Here is a 20,805-nt window from a genome sequence, read left to right as displayed (position 1 = left end):
TCAAGACAGTATGGTACTGGCACAAAAACAGAAATACAGACCAATGGAACAAGATAGAAAGCCCAGAAATAAACCCATGCACCTATGGATACCTTATTTTCAACAAAGGAAGCAAGACCATACAATGGGGCAAAGACAGCCTCTTCAATAAAAGGTGCTGGGAAAACTGGACAGCTACATGTAAAAGAATGAAATTAGAACACTTCCTAACACCATACACAAAGATAAACTCAAAATGGATTAAAGACCTAAATGTAAAAACAGAAACTACAAAACTCTTAGAGTAAAACATAGGCAGAACACTTGATGACAAATCAAAGCAAGATCCTCTATGACCCACCTCCTAGAGTAACAGAAATAAAAACAAAAGTAAAAAAGTGGGACCTGATTAAACTTAAAAGTTTTTGCATAGCAAAGGAAACTATAAGCAAGGTGAAAAGACAACCATCAGAATGGGAGAAAATAATAGCAAATGAAAAAACTGACAGAGGATTAACGTCCAAAACATACAAGCAGCTCATATAACTCAATGCCAGAAAAACAAACAACCCAATCAAAAAGTGGGAAAAAGACCTAAACAGACATTTCTCCAAAGAAAACATACAGATAGCTAACAAACACATGAAAAGATGCTCAACATCATTCATTATTAGAGAAATGCAAATCAAAACTACAATGAGATATCACCTTATACCGGTCAGAATGGCCATCATCAAAAAGTCTACAAACAATAAACGGTGGAGTGGGTGTGGAGAAAAGGGAATGCTCTTGCACTGTTGGTGGGAATAAAAATTGATACAGCTACTATGGAAGACAGTATGGAGATTCCTGAAAAAACTAGGAATAAAACCAGCAATCCCACTCCTAGGCATATACCCTGAGGAAACCAAAATCGAAAAAGACACATGTATCCCATTGTTCACTGCAGCACTACTTACAATAGCTAGAACATGGAAGCAACCTATATGTCCATCAACAGATGAATGGATAAGACGTTGTGGTACACATACACAATGGAATATTACTCAGCCATAAAAAGGAACACATTTGAGTCAGTTCTGATGAGGTGGATGAACCTAGAACCTATTATACAGAGTGAAATGAGTCAGAGAAAGATAAATATCGTATTTTAATGCATATATATGAAATCTAGAAAAATGGTACTCAAGAATTTATTTATAGGACAGAAGTGGAGAAACAGACATAGAGAGTAGACTTATGGACATGGGGGAAGGGAAGGAGGTGAGATGTATGGAAACAGTAACATGGAAACTTATCTTACCATATGTAAAATAGATAGCCAATAGGAATTTGCTGTATGGCTCAGGAAACTCAAACAGGGGCTCTGTATCAACCTAGAGGGGTGGAATGGGGCGGGAGATGGGAGGGAGATTCAAAAGGTAAGGGATAAATGTATTCCTATGGCTGATTAATATTGAGGTTTGACAGAAAACAATAAAATCCTATAAAGCAATTATCCTTCAATAAAAAATAAAATTTAAAAATAGCATATTAAGAACTACTGAGAAAACATGCAATTATAGGAAAATCAGATTGTCAACATATAGTTTAAAGGGCAGAGAAATAAGCAAAGGCATAAAGTACAATGAAAAGATCATATTAAACTCTTGATCTGAATTCTGTCTTGAGTAATAGCTAATCTCTCAGAGCCTCTGTTTTCTCATTATAAAAATACCTGCTTTTCAGGGTTAGCATGAGAATCAAATGAAATGATTCATATTAAATATTTAAATAACTATAAAAGCACTATGCAAATGTTAGTTATTATTGCTATATGAAACAAAGGATGCACAAGATTCTTGTCCTGAATTCTAGATATGAAGAGAAGTCCATGTAACGTACTCTGAGTTAGGGTACCCCACTGAGTTAAAAGACCATGCATTTTGAGGTTGTCACATTTCCTTCAAGATTATAGATCACATCATATATATATATATGGTGTGGTATTCTTCAATTTCATGTAAGAAATTGAAGGTGAATTCACAGATTTGCTCCTCACTATTCAACAAACCATTAATAAGTTTCTTTTATGTGTAAGTAAGTGGACATCAGACAGCCCTGCTGTGTCTGAGCTAACAGCCTGATGCTGTCACCATAGCTAGCCTCTAAGGTATCTCTCTTCTTAGAATGCCACACAGTATGAACTCTACAGTTGGAAATGAGGTTAAGACTTGTCCTGACACCTTGTAATCCTGAGCATGTCATAACCTGATCAAGTGTCAGCTTTCCCACTTCCCCATTATAGCACTTAGCACACAGCAGGTACTTGACACTGTTAGGTCCTTTCTGTTCCTTTCTTTACTGGGCAGTCAACAGTTAAAAAGCAAAGCCAAACAAAAACAGAAATGTATAAAAGAAACCTATATAATCATATCTTCAATTCTTACCATTATAGATACCTGACATTATTATTATTTTATTAAATTTGCAATCTCAACTATTTATAACAACCAAGAAAGTTCATACCAAATATTAATTATTTATCTAAGAAATACATCTGGACTAAAAGTACTTTAAGAACAATGCACAAAACATCACTTGGTAAATAAGCTAGGCCAAGCTCTGGGTATGCATATCTCATCTATTATTGGTACAATTATAAAGGCCATAAGTTTCTTGAAGGTATAAAATCTTTTTGGTAAATTTTAACTCTGAAAATAAAGCCAACAGCTAATGCTGATGCTAAGAATGAAAAAGTATGAAAAAGAAGTGTTTCTTAGCCAGAATATAGAACTTTTGAGTTAAATAGCAAAAGAAAAAGTGCATGCATACCTCAGATAGGAAAAGAACAGATTTACTTCTAAAAGAAATGAATAGTTGTTCATAAAACTATTTCTAAGAGAACCCAAGCTAGGATTTAAAAAATATACTTTGTTAGAAAATATATAAAACAGTGACACTAATAATTTTTTTAGATTTTGAGACTATCCTACATTTGAATACTTAGAATAATGTCTCAGGTCACATCGTCTCATGAATGTCAAGAAACGCATGTGTTTTCATGCTCAAAGATGCTGTTCAAAATACACTCAAATATCATTGCTCCATCCAGGTTGGAGCCTCAGCAGCTTAAAAGAGTAGGTTTCTCTTTTATCATACATAATTCCATTTCTTGTATAATGAAAACCTTAACTCCAAGCCAGACAAGTAGTTTTCATTCATTCATGAACAACATCTACCGAGCCTTCTCTAAGGTCAGAAAATGGCAATAGAAGAGCAGAAAGAAAAGAATACATGCAGCCTGCCACAGATGAAATGAATGCAGATAATGGAGAGTGAGGGCACTTATGATTTTCTAATTCTTCTGAATATATTCCTTCTTGAATCAGCTTTAGATTCTTCGTTCAGATTATCAAGAAATCATTTGTCTCGACTGTAAAAGGATAATGTTATACTGTGACTGAATCAGTGTGGCTGACTTGAACCTAGTTTCACTGTCACAAATGATACCTGACTAGATAAAGCCGTAGGTTACCATAAAGAAAGTGTAAAAGCAGAACTCACTGAAAAACATTTTTGGACAGTACCTTAAGATTAAAACATCAGAAGATATATTGTTTGAACCTATGGTTAGAGCTGTGACAAATCTAAAACCTATTTCCTCTTAAATATAAACAAAGTTAATTCACAAGACCTTATTCTTTATAAACTAAAATTTAGTTGTAAGCATGATGGCAATATATGAATACTTATGTCTTATTTTTATGAAAAGCAATTCTTTTGTCTGCCTCTTAATGAAGAAAGTCTACCTTTCCTCAACTGCAGTATTACCTTTCTTTCTTTATGTAGGTGTATAATATCTAGGATGAGGTAAAGATTACAAGCAATCTGACATACTACAACAGCCCATGAGTGAACTGCTCTCATTCCCCTTACATAATCCCCTTACTCTAGTCCTTCCTTCCCTAACTTTGAGAAAGGGAAGCTCCAGTCCTCAGAGAGTAGTGCTGACAGGAGTATTTACAAACAACACACTAATGCACGGAGAACTTCCTACTTCCTAACATAGCAGGGAAAAAAAGTGATCCCTAAGAAAAGGAAATTGTAAAAACTGAAAACTTTGGCATCAGAGAGAAGTGGGTTCAATCCTAGGTAGAGCACTATAACCTTGGTCAAATTTTTAATCTACTTGAGGCTTAATTTTCTCAACAGAAAGACAATAAATACTAACCTTTTCTTCTACTATGAGTAAAAGAATACTAGATTTGGAGTCATAAGGCATGGGCTCAAGTTCTAGTTATCTCCTCTAAGACAGGGAAAGGCTACCCACTCCAGTATTCAGGCCTGGAGAATTCCATGAACTACACAGTCCATGGGGTCGCAAAGAGTCAGATACAACTGAGCGACTTTCACTTCTTCTTAGTTGCTCAGTCGTGTTTGACTCTTTGCGACCCCATGGACAGTAGCCTGCCAGGCTCCTCTGTCCATGGGGATTCTCCAGGCAAGAACACTGGAGTGGGTTGCCATGCCTTCCTCCAGGGGATCTTCCCAACCCAAGGATCAAACCCCAGGTCTTCCACATTGCAGGCAAATTCTTCACTGTCTGAGCCACCAGGTAAGCCCAATAATAAAATACCAAGGAAATAATATAAAAACTCTGTGAGACTCAATTTCTTCAATTATTAAAGATGGATCAAAGTATCTACTTTATACTTCTTATGAGGAACTAAGCAAAGAAAATGTTTCCTATAAATAAAAATCCTTTTTATAACCTATAAAGTTATATAAGATAGTTTTACTGATAAAGTAATCTTCTTAGAAAGCATAATCTAAAGGGAACAAAAAGCCAAGGAACTACAAATAATGGCATGCCTCTAAATTTCTAGGGGAATAAAAAAGAATAAGAGTGTTCATTAATTTTCAACCTGTTATAAATTTTCTGCAATGGCCTAAAAACACAGCATTATAACATGAGGAAGGTGATAACCTTTACAAATAAAGCAAAAATAAAGCCAGAAAAGGTAATTACTTGCCATATATAACTCGTTATTGATGCCAAGATACTTTCCATTTCCACATCCAATATCAGCAACTAATGAACCACTTGGCAAAGCTTTCAAAAACTCGACTATATGTGGCCAAGGGGTGTGTCTCGTGCTGCTGAAGTGCCTAGCAATTTCCTCATAAACCCGATGGACATAATCTTGCTCCAGTTGTAAGGCTTCTTTATCACTCTCTGGAAATGATGCAGGAGTCTCCTTCATCTGGCTATCACAGACCAAAGGGTAACCTGATGAAAAAAATAAAGCAATATAAACCATTTATTTATTTTTAGGCCATGCCATGTGGGATCTTAGACCCCCAAACAGAGATCGAGTCCAGGCCTCCTGCATTGGAAGTGCAAAGTCTTAACCACTGGATTGCCAGGGAAATCCCTAAACCATTATTTTTATCCAAATGAATAATAAAGTTATGACTGCTTTCACAAAAGAAAAGGCAAATCAATCCACATTTGATGACCAGGGATAAGTAGGTTCTTATTTATCATTTTTAAAAAAGTAGTTCTTACCAGTTATATATGTGAAGGGTCTAATATAAAAAGGGGTAAATCCATCTGCAACAAAACATGACTGTAATTCTGCATGCCTTATATTGAAGATGCTTATTTCATCTTAGGATTAAGGGTCCTCCTGTTGAAGAAAGGATCTTGATGGGCCTGGCCTAACCTGAAGAAATTTAGCAATTAACAGGATTTAGGGGTTTTGTCTTAGTAGGAGTTCTGGGGACCCTAATACTCTCAGAAGAAGAACCAGACCTAGAAACTGTGTGTGATTTGGTAATAATCACAAGATTTAATGAATACTATTTGAAGTGGTTTATATATATTGTCTCACAGTAACACTGTGAGGTAGGAACCAGTACATTCATTTTACAGATGAGGAAACTGACACAGAACATTAAATAATGATACTAAAGTGACAAAGATGGTAAGTTACAAAGTTAAGATTTGAACCCAGGCAATGGAAACTCCAAAACCCACATTCTCAATGACTACATTGTGCTGCCTCCTTCCAAAAAAAAAGGTAAATCATAAGAAGAACACAAAGTAAATGCGGTGACTGAGGAAATTTAGAATACAATATGTCAAATTAATTTTGAATTTGTTCCCTGTTCTTTATAATAACATCTAATATTCATTTCAAATTCTTCCTATTCTCTGCTATGCTCTAAATTCCCTTTATCTTCAGCCAGCCTGTGACACACATCTTTTTATGGGTAGTATACTAGATAATCAGAGAAGGCAATGGCACCCCACTCCAGTACTCTTGCCTGGAAAATCCCATGGACGGAGGAGCCTGGTAGGCTGCAGTCCATGGGGTCGCGAAGAGTCGGGCACGACTGAGCGACTTCACTTTCACTTTTCACTTTCATGCATTGGAGAAGGAAATGGCAACCCACTTCAGTGTTTTTGCCTGGAGAATCCCAGGGACGGGGGAGCCTGGTGGGCTGCCATCTATGGGGTCGGACACGACTGAAGTGACTTAGCAGCAGCATATTAGATAATAAAGGAAAAAGGAGTGTTCCCACAGAAATCACAGACAAGACTTAAAGCAATATATATAAATCATATGGCAGCAAAGAATTGGGCTATAGCATTGATGACTTCAGGAATTTTCCCTAAATGTAACTAGAAGATGCCAAATCTTAAATGGGGGTGGAACTATCTAGTCCCTACTAATGAGTAAAGTGAGGCTCTAAACACTTTATGTGGACATTTAAGAAAAGAGTAACCCTAGAAACTTTGAGGGCTCTAACATACATGTGGCAACAGATGGGTTAGTATGGCAGTTACAACAGAATTACAATTACACTACAATATACAAATTCCTTTCAACTAGTCTTGGTAAAAATCGTATTCTCTTGGAAACTATGAACATCTAAATTAGGTAAAGGGAGGATCACTTAAATCCACAAATTTTGACTAAAAGTATCTAAAAGTTGGCCTTGAACTTTTAAAAAATATCTGTAAACTGAATAATCAGAGCTTCTTACACCATCCCTTACACTAAATTAATAAATTCAGTGCTCCCATTTCATTTAGTTTATGCTTTCCAATTTCTTGGTCTCTTTTTTTGTTGTTCTTTCTCAGGCCTTTATCAAGTATAGTCGAAAAGCTTTTATACACACACACATATACATACATAAATAGTAAGTATAATATATACGTTTTAGAAACTTTACAAATTTTTGCTTAGCTAAAAAATTTATGACATTTTGGTCCCATTTGTTTGACTAAGTATGAATAGAATGCTAGATTTCTAATTTATATTCACTCAAAACTTTATATAGGTCCAATTATTCTGGCATCTAGTATTACTGTTGAAAGTCTTAAAAGCTTATTATTTTATTAATATTTGAAAAAAAATTGAGGCCTGAAACTTCTAAACCAATTCTGAAAGTAAAGAAATATTATGTTGTTAAAAAAAAAAAAGGAAATTACCATATGATACAGTATTAGTAACTAAAGTTCAGGTTTTGTTCAAATTTCACTTATGCTAGTGTCCATTATTTGTTTTCATACCTTATCTAATATTCCACATTGTATTTAGTTGCACTGAGCAGCTTCAGCTGCATGAAATAAATTTTCCTTTCATTTTTATCCTGTTACAAATATTTTCCAACTTTCCTTGTTATGGCTTCTTAGATACATCCATCATTTAAAAGTAGACAATTACCAAATGCATGGAGATTTTTAAGTATCCTTGATATTAATTTATCATATTGATATTAATTGCTCACTTAAATGCTTTCTTCTCTGCAATCACTCTCTGTGTTTTTTCAGTCTTTTAACCTTCCTGAGGCTTTCAATGGCTAGCAAAAGATCTCTCTTGGTAAATGTCACACTGCACTTGAAAATATGCGTGTTATTTTCAAATATCTTTTTATATTGATTTCTAACATAATTCCACAGTGATAACAGACTCTGTATGATTTCAAAACCTTTCAGTTCAGTTCAGTAGCTCAGTTGTGTCTGATTTTTTGAGATCCCATGAATTGCAACACGTCACGCTTCCCTGTCAATCACCAACTCCAAGTGCTTGCTCAAACTCATGTTCATCAAGTTGGTGATACCATAAAACCATCTCATCCTCTGTCGTCCCCTTCTCTTCCTGCCTTCAATCTTTCTCATCATCAGGGTCTCTTCCAATGAGGCAGTTTCAATGATGTTCAGGACTGATTTCCTTTAGGATGGACTGGTTGGACCTCCTTGCAGTCCAAGGGACTCTCAAGAGTCTTCCCCAACAACACAGTTCAAAAGCGTCAATTTTTCAGTGCTCAGCTTGCTTTACAGTCCAACTCTCACATACACACACGACTACTGGAAAAACCATAGCTTTGATGGACTAGATGACTAGATGGCAAAGTAATGTCTCTGCTTTTTAATATGCTGTCTAGGTTGGTCACAGCTTTTCTTCCAAGGAGTAAGCGTCTTTTAATTTCATGGCTGCAGTCACCATCTGTAGTGATTTTGGAGCCCAAAAAAAATAAAGTCAGTCACTGTTTCCACTGTTTCCCCATCTATTTGCCATGAAGTGATGGGACCGGATGCCATGATCTTAGTTTTCTGAATGTTGAGTTTTAAGCCAGCCTTTTCACTCTCCTTTCACCTTCATGAAGAGGCTCTTTAGTTCTTCACTCTCTGCTATAAGGGTGCTGTCATCTGCATATTCAAGGTTATTAATATTTCTCCCAGAAATCTTGATGCCAGCTTGTGCTTCATCCAGCCCAGCATTTCATATGATGTACTCTGCACAGAAATTAAATAAGTAAGGTGACAATATACAGTCTTGACGTGCTCCCTTCCCAATTTGGAACCAGTCCGTTGTTCAATGTCTGCCTCTAACTGTTGCTTCTTGACCTGCATACAGGTTTCACAGCAGGCTGGTAGGATGGTCTGGTCTTCCCATCTCTTTAAAAATTTTCCACAGGTTGTTATGATCCACACAGTCAAAGGCTTTGGCATAGTCAATAAAGCAGAAGTAGATGTTTTTCTGGAACTCTCTTGCTTTTTTGATGATCCAAAGGATGTTGGCAAGTTGATCTCTGGTTCCTCTACCTTTTTTAAATTCAGCTTGAACATCTGGAAGTTCTCAGTTCACTACTGTTGAAGCCTGGCTTGGAGAATTTTGAGCATTACTTTGCTAGTGTGTGATCATGAAAATTGTACACCTTGTTTTACGTCCCTGGATATTCTAATGTCTCCTGGTTCATAGTCTATGGGAACTTAAATAGAATTTGTACCCTGCTGCTGTGTGAAAATTTGTATAAATCCTTAATTTTGTTGAGCTGGTTCATAATGCTTTTCAGGTCTATTATATCCTTCTATTTTTCTGTACATTCATTCTATTATTTTTTGAGAGTTTGATAATGAAACTCCAAATAAAAATCTTGATTTATCTACTTAAAAATAATTGTAATATATTGTAAAACTATATATTACTTTTTCTGTATTTTCCAAGTCTCCTGTAAATGTTATCATACTTTTATAACTTAAAAAATAAAAATTACTTAGTTAATGTCCTTAACAACAAGAAAAATAGTAGCATAAGAAAACGAACTTTTCTCTCCTACTAGACTTCAAGTTCCTGGGGTACAGAGCCATGCTTTACTTTTTTATAGCTTGTAAATCTATGGCTGTGTTAGACATTCATCAAATGCTAAATAAACATTTTTAATCAATGAAAAAATTGTGATATTTTAAGTCTTCATTGCCACTTTTAGCAGAAGAAACAAAAATCTGTTAAAACCTATTTTAAGCTTTTCACTAACATGACAATATCAAAAATGAAGCTTTCAAGTTTCCTAACAGAATAATATCATGCACATATAAAAAGGATTTCTAATTTAAAACATAATTTTAAGATAACTAAGTCCAAAAGCTCCTGTTGAGATACCTTCCATAACTGAAACCACCAAAATGTAAAAAGAATCTTAACATCATTGTCATTACTTATAAAACAAAAAGGGATTTTAATTTATTGAGTCTAAGAAAAACAGGTAATGATGTACTTGTAGAGACAATACAAAACAACATCCTCCTGACAAGTTTTTGAACACTCCTTTCCAAATAAGACAAACCACTCTTTATCCCCCTAAAGTTATCTACTTATTAGAGAACAATTTGTCATCCTCAAATTTCCCTGTTGCATTAATGAGAAGTAATTTAAAAATGTGATAAGCTGTTTCACGAAAAAATCTATTTTTGTACAGTGATACTTTAATGCCCCCAAACTGTAGTCCTCTTAACCATGAGTACAATAAATAAAACATTTAGAATCCAATAATGCTCAAGTACTATGTTTAAGGAAAATAAAGATGAGTAAGATACAGTTCCTGCCCTCAAGAAATATAAACTCTAATGTGGGTGGTTAAGAAAAGTATAAGTAAGTACAATACAAGGCAGAATATGGTAAATGCCATTACAGGAGTTAAGATAAAGCTCTTCTCAGTTCTGATGGACTTAAAAAGATTTTCAAACTAGATTTACTCCATTTACAGTAGAAACAAATTATATACTTACTACAATTACAAGGTGTTTGCCTCACTTTCCTAAATGTAAATGATGTCCGTATTCCCCTCTTGTTTAAAGTTAAGTCTTCAACATCACTGGTGATAATTCCACTTTTGTGACCCTTGGATGCTTGAACAGTATCAAATTTTCTGGGTGTGATTCTAGAAACAACAGTTAATTTATTTAACATTGTATTCATAAAAAATATTTCAGGTCCTTTAAAAACATTAAGAGAATACAGTAAATCTACAAGAATTTGTTGCAAATGTTTATTGGATCCCCTGAATTACTGTATCGTAGAAAAAACAAAGAAATAGAAGTCTCCTGTCTCTTAGGAAATCATCTCCAGGGTAATCATTAAAAGAATTTACAGTTAACTAACTATTCAAGGGAGAAAATAGAATAATAACAAATGTTTAATTAATATCAATGCCAAGAGGAAAAAAAAATAAGAAACAGATGGCAAAAGGGAAATAGCAAATTTCAATCCAATTATCAGTAATTATGTTGAATGTAAAAGGACTTCAAATCCAATTAAAGAACAAACAATTTCAGATTGGATTTTTTTTAAAAATCCAAGTACATGCTGATTACAAGAGATACACCTTATAATAAAGAAAGAGAATGGTTGAAAAACAGATAGAAAAAAAATACAACATACAAACAACAATTATTTTGCATATACTTAGCAAAGCCAGAGAAAAAGTGGTATAGTTATACTAATCACAGAAAGTAGAAGTGAAATGAAGTGAAGTGAAGTCGCTCAGTTGTGTCTGACTCTTTGCGACCCCATGGGCTGTAGCCTACTAGGCTCCTCTGTCCATGGGATTTTCCAGGCAATAGTCCTGGAGTAGATTGCCATTTCCTTCTCCAGGGGATCTTGCCAACACAGGGATCGAACCTGGGTCTCCCACATTGTAGAAAGATGCTTTACTGTCTGAGCCACCAGGGAAGTCTACAGAAAGTAGACTTTAAGGCAACTGGTATTAATAGAGATAAAAAGGAACATTTCATAATGATAAAAGGGTCAATCCAACAAAAAACATAAAAATTCTACATATTTGTATGCACCTAATAGGGCATCCTCAAAATATATAATCCAAAAATGAAAAAAAAAAATCTAAATGGAGAAATACATAAATACATAAATATCATTGGAATTTCTAATATATCTTTCTCAGTAAGTGAAATCTAGCTGTGAGACAAAGACATCAACATCAGAAAACAACAGATAATGGAACAAAAAAGCATATGATTAACACAGATACAATAAGTAAAACAAAGATGCAAAATAAAAAGAGAAAAGTACAAGCCATTGTAAATTTTAAGAAAGTTTAAAGGGAGTCTTGGAAGCAAGATCAAGTTTTTGAATAGAAAAAAGAAATCATTTGGTATGATTCTTACTAAAAGTCAAAAAACAATGGCCTTTTCAAAGTTAAATTTATAGAGTGAAATGCATAGATCTTAAGTGTATAGTTCATGCATTTTGGCAAATGTATACAACCATGTAGCCACCATCCCAATCAAGATGTAGAATATTTCCAATTACCCATGAAACTCCCTCATGACCTTTTCCAGTCAATCAAAGCAACCACTAACCTGGTTTCCATCAGCACAGTTTGCCTATTCTTGAATTTCATATATAGTTGGCACTATCTTCTCTCTGGCTTTGCCCATTCCACATAATTTGGAGATTGAGCCATGCTTTTTGTGTTTCAGTAGTGCATGTTTTTCTTTAATCACTGAGCAAAATGTCACTATATGAACATGCTGCAATTTATCCAAAATCTCCTGTTTACTAATATTTAGTATTCCCAGTCTGGGACTATTAAAAATAAAGCTTATATACATTTTTTTCAGATACATACTTTTATACTCCTGGGAAAATACTTAAGAGTGAGATTGTTGGGTCAGAGGGTAAGAAAATACCAGTTTTCCAAAATGGTTGCACAGACTTTTACACTCCCACAAGCAGCATATGAGAGTTTCAGGCTCCTTGACATTCTCACCAAAACAATGTAAGTTTTAAATTTTAATAATTTTAGCAAGTGGCAATTGATATGAAACTGTAGTTATAATTTGTATTTATCTGATGACCAATGATACTGTATTTCTTTTCATGTGCTTTTTAGCCATTCATAGATCCTTCTGGTAAAGGATCTGTTGAACAGATCTTATGCCCAATCCTTTGTTATATACATGTATTGTGGATATTCTTCCCCAAGTATAGATTGATTTTTCATTTTCTTGATGCTGTCTTTTGATAAACAGAAGTTTTAAATTTGGATGCAGTTATTTTGTCTTCTTTTTCTTCTAGTGTTCTGAAATCTTTCTCAAGGGGGAAAAAAAAAACTTTGCCTACCTCAGATTTTCAAAAGTATCCTCTTGTATTGGCTTCTAGACAGCTCATAATTTGTGTTTACATTTAAATCTATGATCTACCCCATATTAATTTTTGTGAATGGCATGAGGCATATCAAGGTTAATGCTATTTCCACACAGATCTCTGATTTTCCCAGCACCATCTGTTGAAAATTTTCCATTCCATAATGAACTGTATTGGCATATTTGTCAAAAATCAGCTGACACTACATCTATGAATATATTCTGTCTCACTGATTTATCTGTACAATAATAATATACTCTTTTGATTAGGTAGCTTTATACACAGTAAATCTTAAACATCAAGTAGAATAAATCCTCCAACCTTGTTCCTATGTTCAAGATTGTTTTGGTTATTCTCTATCACTCACATTTCCTGATAAATCTTCAGCTCAGTTCAGTTGCTCAGTCGTGTCTGACTCTTTGCGACCCCATAAACTGCAACACGCCAGGCCTCCCTGTCTATCACCAATTCCTGGAATTCAATCAAACTCACGTCCAACGAGTTGGTGATGCCATCCAGCCATCTCATCCTCTGTCATCCCCTTCTCCTCCTGCCCCCAATCCCTCCCAGCATCAGAGTCTTTTCCAATGAGTCAACACTTCGCATGAGGTGGCCAAAGTACTAGAGTTTCAGCTTTAGCATCATTCCTTCCAAAGAACACCCAGGGCTGATCTCCTTTAGAATGGACTGGTTGGATCTCCTTGCAAGGAACTCTCAGGAGTCTTCTCCAACACCACAGTTCAAAAGCATCAATTCTTCGGTGCTTAGCTTTCTTCACAGTCCAAATCTCACATCCATACATGACCACTGGAAAAACCATAGCCTTGACTAGACGGACCTTTGTTGGCAAAGTAATGTCTCTGCTTTTGAATATGTTATCTAGGTTGGTCATAACTTTCCTTCCAAGGAGCAAGCGTCTTTTAATTTCATGGCTGCAGTCACCATCTGCAGTGATTTTCGAGCCCAAAATAATAAAGTCTGACACTGTTTCCACTGTTTCCCCATCTATTTCCCATGAAGTGATGGGAACAGATGCCATGATCTTCATTTTCTGAATGTTGAGCTTTAAGCCAACTTTTTCACTCTCCTTTTTCACTTTCATCAAGAGGCTTTTTAGTTCCTCTTCACTTTCTGCCATAAGGGTGGTGTCATCTGCATATCTGAGGTTATTGATATTTCTCCCAGCAATCTTGATTCCAGCTTGTGCTTCTTCCAGTCCAGCGTTTCTCATGATGTACTCTGCATATAAGTTAAATAAGCAGGGTGACAATATACAGCCTTGACCTACTCCTTTTCCTATTTGGAACCAGTCTGTTCCATGTCCAGTTCTAACTGTTGCTTCCTGACCTGCATACAAATTTCTCAAGAGGCAGGTCAGGTGGTCTGGTATTCCCATCTCTTGAAGAATTTTCCACAGTTTATTGTGATCCACAAAGTCAAAGGCTTTGGCATAGTCAATAAAGCAGAAGTAGATGTTTTTCTGGAACTCTCTTGCTTTTTCGATGATCCAGCGGATGTTGGCAATTTGATCCCTGGTTCCTCTGCCTTTACTAAAACCAGCTTGAACATCTGGAAGTTCATGGTTTGGGATCTGCTTATCAATTTCTACAAAAAAAGTCCTTTTAAGATTGTGATTAGAATTACACTAAATCATTAGACCAATCTGGGAATAACTGCTATCTAACAATATTAAGTTTCCTATCCATGATTATGATATCTCTTATCTCTTCATTTATTTTGGCCTTCTTTAATTTCTCTTAGTAATGTTTCATGATTTTTAGCATACATGTGTTGTGTATCTCTTGTTAAATCTACTCCTAACACTTAACTCATTTGAAGCCAAGTTTTATGCTTGATTTACTTTAGCAAGGCTATATGCCTATAGAAGTAGATTTCATGCTCACAGAGAATGTGCCAAGCCTGAAAGATGTCAGCAGATTTTTAAAAAGCATAATTTTATACTAAAGTTGTTGATACATCAAGAAACAAATATGTTGACTACACACCTAGAAAAGAGAAAAATCAACCATATAACTAAAGTGGGCTTGATCCTAGAATGAAATAATATGATGTATTTCAATTTTCATTTGGTCACTGTTCACTCAGCCTGATCCTAGAACTGGATTCCCCAAATGCAGCAGAACAAAAAATAAGTGGGACTCCATCAAACAAAAAAGTTTCTGCACAACAAAAGGAAATCATTAACAAAATGAAAAAGAAACCTATGGTATTCCTATGGCATGGGAATTCTTATGGAATGGGAGAAAATATTTGCAGATTAAATATCTGATAAGGGTTAATATCCAAAATATATTAAGAACTGGTGGGGGCCAAGATGGTGGAGTAGGAAGACCCTGGGCTCACGTCCTCCCAGCAGCACACCAAAACTACAACTATGTATAGAGCAACTATCAATGAGAACAGCCTGAAGATTAGCAGAAGAGATCTACAACTAAAGACATACAGCAGGAACCACAATGATATGGGTAGAGGGGCAGAGATGTGGTAGAGTCAGGATCCATACCCCAGAGATCTGAGCCCCACATCAGGCTCCCCACCTGAAGGTACAACACGGGGAAGATGAGGTCCCAGAACACTTGACTTTGGAAGCCAGCAGGGCTTAATTTCTGGAAAGCCAGAGGGCTAAGGGAAATAAGAGACTCCACTCTTACAGGGAGTCTCACATGCTTCAGGACCCAGGACAGAAGCAGCAATCTGAAAGGAGCCTGGGTCAGACCCACTGACCAATCTTGAAGAGCCTACCAGACAGGCAGAGGCAATTAGTACTTACCTTGGGGACACTGGTGCTGGCATCTACCATTATGGAATCCTCTCTCTTGCTTATTAGGGCTGGGACCTGCCCCTACCCTCCAGCCAGTATGAACCAGTCCTGGCAGGTAGCTGAGTGAGAACACAGCCCCATCCTCTAGCAGGACAACTGTCATAGGACCTCTGAGCCTGATCCTGTCTCACCCACCAAAGGGCCCAGGACCTGGCCCTACTCACTGGCTGGTGGCACTAGCCCCAGGAGCCCAAGGACCCTGGCCTGCCCACCAGAGGGCCAACACCAGCTCTAGGGCCCTCAGGCCCCACAGCCAAAGAACCCAGAACTCAGCTCCACCTACCAGTGGGCAGATACCAGTCCAGGACCCTGAGGGCCCTGCTCTACTCACCAATGAGCAGACACCAACTTCAGAATACCTTGGGCTCTTCAGCCAGCTGTGTCAGGAACCCGCCCTGCCTACCAGCAGGCCAATACTAGCACTACACGCACCCCCCTACACACACCTCCCAGGGCTCCATAGCCAGCTCCCTCCTGATCCTGTCTCACTCACCAGCAGGCTGGCACCAGCACCAGGACCATTCTCAACATGCAGCCAGCCATGCCAGGACCAAACCCCACCCACCAACAGAGGGCAGCTACCCACAGGGTGTGGCCTCACAGACAACCAGGCTGGGGGCAAGCTATGCCTAGCAGACTGCCCACAGAAGGAACCAAGCAGTTCACACAGAGGGCACCCCTGGAGCATATAGCTCTGGTGTCCAGAAGAGAGTGTTCTGCTGGGCCCCACAGGATACTTCTTACATAAGACCACTTCTCTAAGATTGGGAAATGTAACCCAAAAAATACATAGACACAAAAACAGCAATTTAAGCAAAAAGAGGTGACAGAGGAAGAGATTCCAAACGAAAGAACAAGATAAAAGCCCAAAAGAAGAACTAAATGAAGTGGAGACAAGCAATCAACCCAACAGAGAGTTCGAGGTAGTGATCATAAAGATCATAGGAAGGGTAAAAGATAAAACCTAGTTTACAAAGCAAACATGACAAAAATATGATCAAGTTAAGATGAAATTTATTATCCACAAATTCTAGTTTAAAGAGAAAATAGAAAACAACTGACCATAGTTCAAACTATATGCCTCTGCAAAAAAAAAATTAAGAACTCATACAGTACAATAACAAAAACCAAACAATCATTCAAAATCAGGCAGAAGATCTGAATAGATACTTTTTTCAAAGACAACATACAGAATGACTAACTCGTACATAAAAAGGAGCTCAATGTTACTAATAATCAGTGAAATGCAAATCAAAGTCACAATGAGATCAGTCCATGCTTATTAGAATGGCTATTACAAAAATGACAAAAAATAACAAGTGTTGGCAACTATGTGTAGAAAAGACCATCCTTATACATGTCAGTGATTATGTAAACTGGTATATCCCTATGGAAAACAGAAAGGAGATTTCTCAAAAAATGTTAAATAGAACTACCATAGGATCCAGCAATTCCACTTCTGGGTATTTACCTGAAGGAAACAAAAACACTAATTGAAAAAGACATCTGTACCCCTATGCTCACTGAAGCATTTACAATAGCCAAGACATGAAAACAACTGGGAATTACACTAAGTGAAATTAGTTGACAGATGCTATATGATCTCATTTACATGCAATATATAGAACAAAAGAAGGTGAATGTGGTCAAAAGACAACTTCCAGTAATACAGTAAATAAGTTCTGGCTGTAATGGTATCTATAGTTAATAATACTATTTTGAATACTTGAAAGTAGCTAAGACAGTGTATCACAAAAGTTTTCAGTGTAAGAAAAAAATGTTTAACTGTGTGGTTGCGGATATTAACTAGACTTACTGTTTTGCCTATTTTGCAATATATACATGGAATCAGGTTGCTGTACATCTGAAACTAATACAACCCACTCCATATGTAGATGAACATATGGAGAGAGTAACACGGAAACTTAAAATACCATATGTAAAATAGCCAATGGGAATTTGCTGTATGACTTGGAACTCAAACAGGGGCTCTGTGACAATATAGAAGGGTGGGATGGGGAGGGAGATAGGAAGGAGGTTTGGGAGGGAGGGGACAGGGTGTACCTATGGCTGACTCTTATTGATGTCTGACAGAAAACAACAAAATTCTGTAAAGCAATTATCCTTCAATTAAAAATAGATTAGCAAAAAAAAAAAAAAAATCAGAACTTCTGGGCTGACATCTTTTGAAACTGTTTACTTTTGAAACTAATTAATTCAGAGTATTAGAAAAGAAGTATTTTACAAGTTGTAACCAAGCAGGACCCTACCTGGCCTTCCCCAAGAGATCCCTCCCCCATATCCTCTGCTCTTGATGGTTTAGTCACTAAGTCGTCTCCGACTCTTGTGACCCCGTGGACTATAGCCTGCTAGGCTCCTCTGTCCATGGGGTTCTCCAGGCAAGAATACTGGAGTGGGTTGCCACTTCCTTCTCCAGGGGATCTTCCCAACCTAGGAATCAAAGCCAGGTCTCCTGCATTGCAGGCAAATTCTTTACTGACTAGGTTTGAGGGAAGCCCATCCTCTGCTTCCCTCATAGCTCAATTGGTAAAGAATCCTTTGCTTTTAGCTCCTCTCTAAAGTACCTAGATAATAGTTTCTGATTTGAATTTCCTTAATTGTTTTACAGATGCTAAAACCCCTCCCAAATGAAGGAAATCAACTACTTGATGACCATGAGCACCCAAGACCTACTGGAGCCTAAGGATGAAAATTAACCCCTGTGACACCATCATTTACTTCACTGACATCAACCAATCAGACAACTGTACATAAATGCATCACATAACCTGGGAGACCCCTCCCTCACTCTGACTTTAAAAATGTTTTGCTGAAACCCACTGAGGAGTTCAGGCTTTTTGAAAACTAGCTGTCCCAGACTCCATGTGTAGTACCCAACAATAAATGCTGCAATTTCCTTCACCACAATCTGAAGTCAATAGACTGGATTTTACTGAGTGTGGGCAAGCGAACCCAAGTATGCTTTGGTAACAAAGTCCTGATGCTGTTTCAAAAATGATTTCACTTCTCTCTCCAAAAATTAATTTTTGATTATCAACCTTATATGTTACAGCCTTGTATGCCACATTTGGTTATTAATTCTAGTACTTATGTTTCAGATATGCTCAGTTCAGTTGCTCAGTCGTATCCGATTCTTTGTGACCCTATGGACTGCAGCACACCAGGCCTCCCTGTCCATCACCAACTCCTGGAGTTTACCCAAACTCATGTCCATTGAGTTGGTGATGCCATCCAACCATCTTATCCTCTGTCATCCCCTTCTCCTCCTGCCCTCAATCTTTCGGAGCATCAGGGTCTTTTCAAATGAGTCAGCTCTTCGCATCAGTTGGCCAAAGTATTGGAGTTTCAGCTTCAACATCAGTCCTTCCAGTGAACACTTAGGACTGATTTCCTTTGGGATGGACTGGTTGGATCTCCCTGCAGTCCAAGGGACTCTCAAGAGTCTTCTCCAACACCACAGTTCAAAAGCATCAATTCTTCAGCACTCAGCTTTCTTTACAGTCCAACTCTCACATCCATACATGACCACTGGAAAAACCATAGCCTTGACTAGACGGACCTTTGTTGGCAAAGTAACATCTCTGCTTTTTAACATGCTGTCTAGGTTGGTCATAACTTTTCTTCCAAGGAGTAGGTGTCTTTTAATTTCATGGCTGCAGTCACCATCTGCAGGGACTTGGGAGCCTCCAAAAATAAAGTCAGCCACTGTTTCCACTGTTGCAGATATGCTAGAATTTTCCAATCCACAAAGGGTTTTACTTTTTTCCTTTCAAATACATATGATATTTTTTTCTTAATATATATATTTTATTGAAGTATAGTTGACTTACAGTGTTTCAAGTGCACAGCAAGGTGATTCAGTTATATATATACACATATATTATTTTCAGATTCTTTTCCATTATAGGTTTACAAGATACTGACTATAGTTCCCTGTACTACACAATAAACCTGTGTTGCTTGTTGCCTATTTTTTTAAAAATTAGAAACCTAGCATTCTATTCATACTAAGTTAAGCAAGTGGAATCAAAATGTCATAAATTTTTTAGCTAGGCAAAAATTCATAAGTTTTCTAAAATGTATCTATTATCTTATATATACTATATATATATGTATACAAAGGTTTTTCTACTATGCTTGATAAAGGCTTGAGAAAGAACATCAAAAAGAAGAGATGGAGAAGTTGGAAACAAACTAAATGAAATGGGAGCATTGAATATGAAATAGAAAATGTGAAACAAGATAAAAGATCATCATACAGTCTAGTTATTTTTAAACATGGCTACTCATTAGAAACACATCTGGAGCTCTGGAAAAAAAATGCAAAACCTGGGCATTTGTATTTATGAAAAAATTCTAAGATAATTCTGATATGCATCTGGATTTTTAAAAGTGATAATAGATTTTTCTATTAAATGATAGCTTTGGTGATATAGAATTCTACTATCTTCTATTGACCAATCATGATACAATGGTATTAAGTGAATAATAGTTACATAATCACAATAGTAAAGATGTTTATTAGTTTTCACAATCAATAGCCAGACAAAAAATAAAAGATCATTAGGAAATATGATTAATCTAACAATATAAAATAATTACATATAATTTGGGGGGTTAAGTAGAGTGATGTGGTAAGTTGAAATACATACATGTACATGTTCTCATCTGCCCAGTCTATGTCTTTTGGTTGGTACATTTAATCCATTGGCAACCCACTCCAGTGTTCTTGCCTGGAGAATCCCAGGGACAGGGGAGCCTGGTGGGCTGCCGTCTATGGGGTCGCACAGAGTTGGACACGACTGAAGCAACTTAGCATGATCCTATTACCATTTTCTTAACTGTTTTGGGTTTATTTTGCATAGGTCTTTTCCTTCTCTTGTGTTTTCTACTTAGAGAAGTTCCTTTAGCATTTGTTGTAAAGCTGGTCTAGTGACACTGAATTCTCTTAACTTTTGCTTGTCTGGAAAGCTTTTGATTTTTTCCATCAAATCTGAAGGAGAGTCTTGCTGGGAGACTATT

The 20,805-nt window shown here is 36.7% G+C and overlaps 1 protein-coding gene across 2 annotated transcripts in view; it reads right to left on the bottom strand.

Moving 5' to 3' along the window:
* The window catches only part of ALKBH8 (alkB homolog 8, tRNA methyltransferase), a 131,357-nt gene that overhangs the window by 34,300 nt on the left and 76,252 nt on the right, over window positions 1–20,805 (bottom strand). For both annotated transcript variants that reach the window (XM_027563854.1, XM_027563855.1), the window contains 2 exons: window positions 10,544–10,695; window positions 4,995–5,251 (listed from right to left, as the gene is read on the bottom strand). In XM_027563854.1, the coding sequence (XP_027419655.1) occupies window positions 4,995–5,251; window positions 10,544–10,695 (409 nt within the window). The remainder of the gene's footprint in view (window positions 1–4,994; window positions 5,252–10,543; window positions 10,696–20,805) is intronic.

Source organism: Bos indicus x Bos taurus, chromosome 15 (assembly GCF_003369695.1).
Source record: "Bos indicus x Bos taurus breed Angus x Brahman F1 hybrid chromosome 15, Bos_hybrid_MaternalHap_v2.0, whole genome shotgun sequence".
Lineage (NCBI taxonomy): Eukaryota > Metazoa > Chordata > Mammalia > Artiodactyla > Bovidae > Bos > Bos indicus x Bos taurus.
This window is presented reverse-complemented; position numbering and strand designations above follow the sequence as displayed.